The following is a 2,963-nucleotide window of genomic DNA, read 5'->3' as shown; positions in this document are numbered from 1 at the left end:
GTGTCCGCGTGTTCGGGGGTGCCCGGGGGTCCCGGTGGGGGTTTGAGGGGTGTCAGCGTGTTCGGGGGTGCCCGGGGGTCCCGGTGGGGGTTTGGGGGGTGTCAGCGTGTTCGGGCGTGCCCGGGGGTCCCGGTGGCGGTTTGGGGGGTGTCAGCGTGTTCGGGGGTGCCCGGGGGTCCCGGTGGGGGTTTGGGGGGTGTCCGCGTGTTCGGGGGTGCCCGGGGGCCCCGGTGGGGGTTTGGGGGGTGTCCGCGTGTTCGGGGGTGCCCGGGGGTCCCGGTGGGGGTTTGGGGGGTGTCAGCGTGTTCGGGGGTGCCCGGGGGTCCCGGTGGGGGTTTGGGGGGTGTCAGCGTGTTCGGGGGTGCCCGGGGGTCCCGGTGGGGGTTTGGGGGGTGTCCGCGTGTTCGGGGGTGCCCGGGGGCCCCGGTGGGGGTTTGGGGGGTGTCAGCGTGTTCGGGGGTGCCCGGGGGTCCCGGTGGGGGTTTGGGGGGTGTCAGCGTGTTCGGGGGTGCCCGGGGGTCCCGGTGGGGGTTTGGGGGGTGTCAGCGTGTTCGGGGGTGCCCGGGGGTCCCGGTGGGGGTTTGGGGGGTGTCAGCGTGTTCGGGGGTGCCCGGGGGTCCCGGTGGGGGTTTGGGGGGTGTCAGCGTGTTCGGGGGTGCCCGGGGGTCCCGGTGGGGTTTGGGGGGTGTCAGCGTGTTCGGGGGTGCCCGGGGGTCCCGGTGGGGGTTTGGGGGGTGTCAGCGTGTTCGGGGGTGCCCGGGGGTCCCGGTGAGGTGTTTGGGGGGTGTCAGCGTGTTCGGGGGTGCCCGGGGGTCCCGGTGGGGGTTTGGGGGGTGTCCGCGTGTTCGGGGGTGCCCGGGGGTCCCGGTGGGGGTTTGGGGGGTGTCCGCGTGTTCGGGGGTGCCCGGGGGTCCCGGTGGGGGTTTGAGGGGTGTCAGCGTGTTCGGGGGTGCCCGGGGGTCCCGGTGGGGGTTTGGGGGGTGTCAGCGTGTTCGGGGGTGCCCGGGGGTCCCGGTGGCGGTTTGGGGGGTGTCAGCGTGTTCGGGGGTGCCCGGGGGTCCCGGTGGGGGTTTGGGGGGTGTCCGCGTGTTCGGGGGTGCCCGGGGGCCCCGGTGGGGGTTTGGGGGGTGTCCGCGTGTTCGGGGGTGCCCGGGGGTCCCGGTGGGGGTTTGGGGGGTGTCAGCGTGTTCGGGGGTGCCCGGGGGTCCCGGTGGGGGTTTGGGGGGTGTCCGCGTGTTCGGGGGTGCCCGGGGGTCCCGGTGGGGGTTTGGGGGGTGTCCGCGTGTTCGGGGGTGCCCGGGGGCCCCGGTGGGGGTTTGGGGGGTGTCCGCGTGTTCGGGGGTGCCCGGGGGGTCCCGGTGGGGGTTTGGGGGGTGTCAGCGTGTTCGGGGGGTGCCCGGGGGTCCCGGTGGGGGTTTGGGGTGCCCGGGGGGGGTGGCCGGCGGGTTTTGGGGTGCCGGGGGGGGCCCCACCTGAGGGCGCGGCTGAGCTTGTCGTAGTTCATGTGGGGTTTGCACTTGCGGACGCCCCAGAGCCGGGCCACCTCGTCGGGGTCCTTGATGACGAACTCGCCGTAGTCGCCCTGCCAGGCGATCACCTCCCGGTACTGCTCCTGCCGCAGCAGCTCCAGGATGAAGTGCCACAGCTGGATCTGCCGCGAGCCCGGGCTCGACTCCGGCTTGTACGCCCAGTCCGGGAAGGCGAAGCCTGCGGGGCGGCCCCACGGGTGACGGGGGGCCCGCGGGGGATGGGGGGCCCACGGGTGACGGGGGGCCCGCGGGGGATGGGGGGCCCACGGGTGACGGGGGGCCCGCGGGTGATGGGAGCCCCGCGGGTGACGGGGGGCCCACGGGGGATGGGGGGCCCACGGGGGATGGGAGCCCCACGGGTGACGGGGGGCCCACGGGTGATGGGAGCCCCACGGGTGATGGGGGCACCACGGGTGATGGGGGCACCACGGGTGACGGGGGACGGCAGGGAATGGGATGGGAGCCCCACGGCCACAGGTGATGGCAGGGGATGGGATGGTGGCCCCACGGCCACGGGTGACGGCAGGGTATGGACGGTGGCCCCATGGCCACGGGTGACGGCAGGGGATGGACAGTGGCCCCACGGCCGCGGGGGATGGCGGGGGGATGGGATGGGAGCCCCACGGCCACAGGTGATGGCGGGGGATGGGATGGGATGGTGGCCCCACGGCCACGGGTGACGGCAGGGTATGGACGGTGGCCCCACGGCCGCGGGTGACGGCAGGGTATGGACGGTGGCCCCATGGCCACGGGGGATGGCGGGGGATGGGATGGTGGCCCCACGGCCGCGGGGGACAGCGGGCGATGGGAAGGCGACCCCATGCCACGGGTAACGGTGGGGTGCCTGGGACAACGTAGGTAACCGAAACAACATCCTCGTGGGTCCTGGGGGCCAGTGGGGTGCCCCAGAGAAGGGGGGTGCCCGGGACGTCATCCCGAGGGTCCTGGGGAACAGTGGGGTGCCCCACACCGCATGTGCCCCCCACTCCCACCGCCAGCCCCACCGGGAGTGGGGGGGGCGGTGCCGCTCACGGCGGGGGGGGGTCCTCGCAGGGTCCCCAAGGGTGTCCGTCCGTCCGTCCGTCTGGGCGGTACCTGGGGTCCAGAGGGCCGGCACCGGCGAGGTGAGGAGCAGGTCGGAGACGCAGCTGCAGTCCATGGCGTGGGTCAGACCTGGGGGGCGGCCGGAGGGTTTGGGGGTGCAGCGGGATTTGGGGGCGCAGGAAGATTGAGGGTGCAGGCACAGGGGGTGTGGGGGGCTCTGAGGGCACTGGGAGGATTTGGGGGGGCAGGAATGGGGCGCATGGGGGATTTGGGGGCACGGGGAGATTTGGGGGTGCAGGAGCAGGGTGTGGGTGGGATTTGGGAGCACAGGGAGGATTTGGGGATGCAGGGATGGGGCGCAGAGGGGGATTTGGGGCCTGGGGAGGATCC

The 2,963-nt window shown here is 74.5% G+C and overlaps 1 protein-coding gene across 1 annotated transcript; it reads right to left on the bottom strand.

The window, feature by feature from the left end:
• Positions 1-8: 8 nt before the first annotated feature.
• LOC142051206 (uncharacterized) lies at positions 9-2,688 on the bottom strand. Its single transcript, XM_075080390.1, has 2 exons — positions 2,534-2,688; positions 9-2,414 (listed from the first exon to the last, which is right to left on the bottom strand). The coding sequence occupies exons 1-2, from the start codon at positions 2,686-2,688 to the stop codon at positions 935-937; spliced, it is 1,635 nt and encodes a 544-aa protein (XP_074936491.1). The 3' UTR covers positions 9-934.
• Between the last annotated feature and the right edge of the window lie 275 nt (positions 2,689-2,963).

Source organism: Phalacrocorax aristotelis, unplaced genomic scaffold, assembly GCF_949628215.1.
Source record: "Phalacrocorax aristotelis unplaced genomic scaffold, bGulAri2.1 scaffold_376, whole genome shotgun sequence".
In the NCBI taxonomy this organism is placed as follows: domain Eukaryota; kingdom Metazoa; phylum Chordata; class Aves; order Suliformes; family Phalacrocoracidae; genus Phalacrocorax; species Phalacrocorax aristotelis.
Note: the sequence above shows the minus strand (reverse complement) of the source record. Positions and strands in the feature narration are given on the sequence as shown.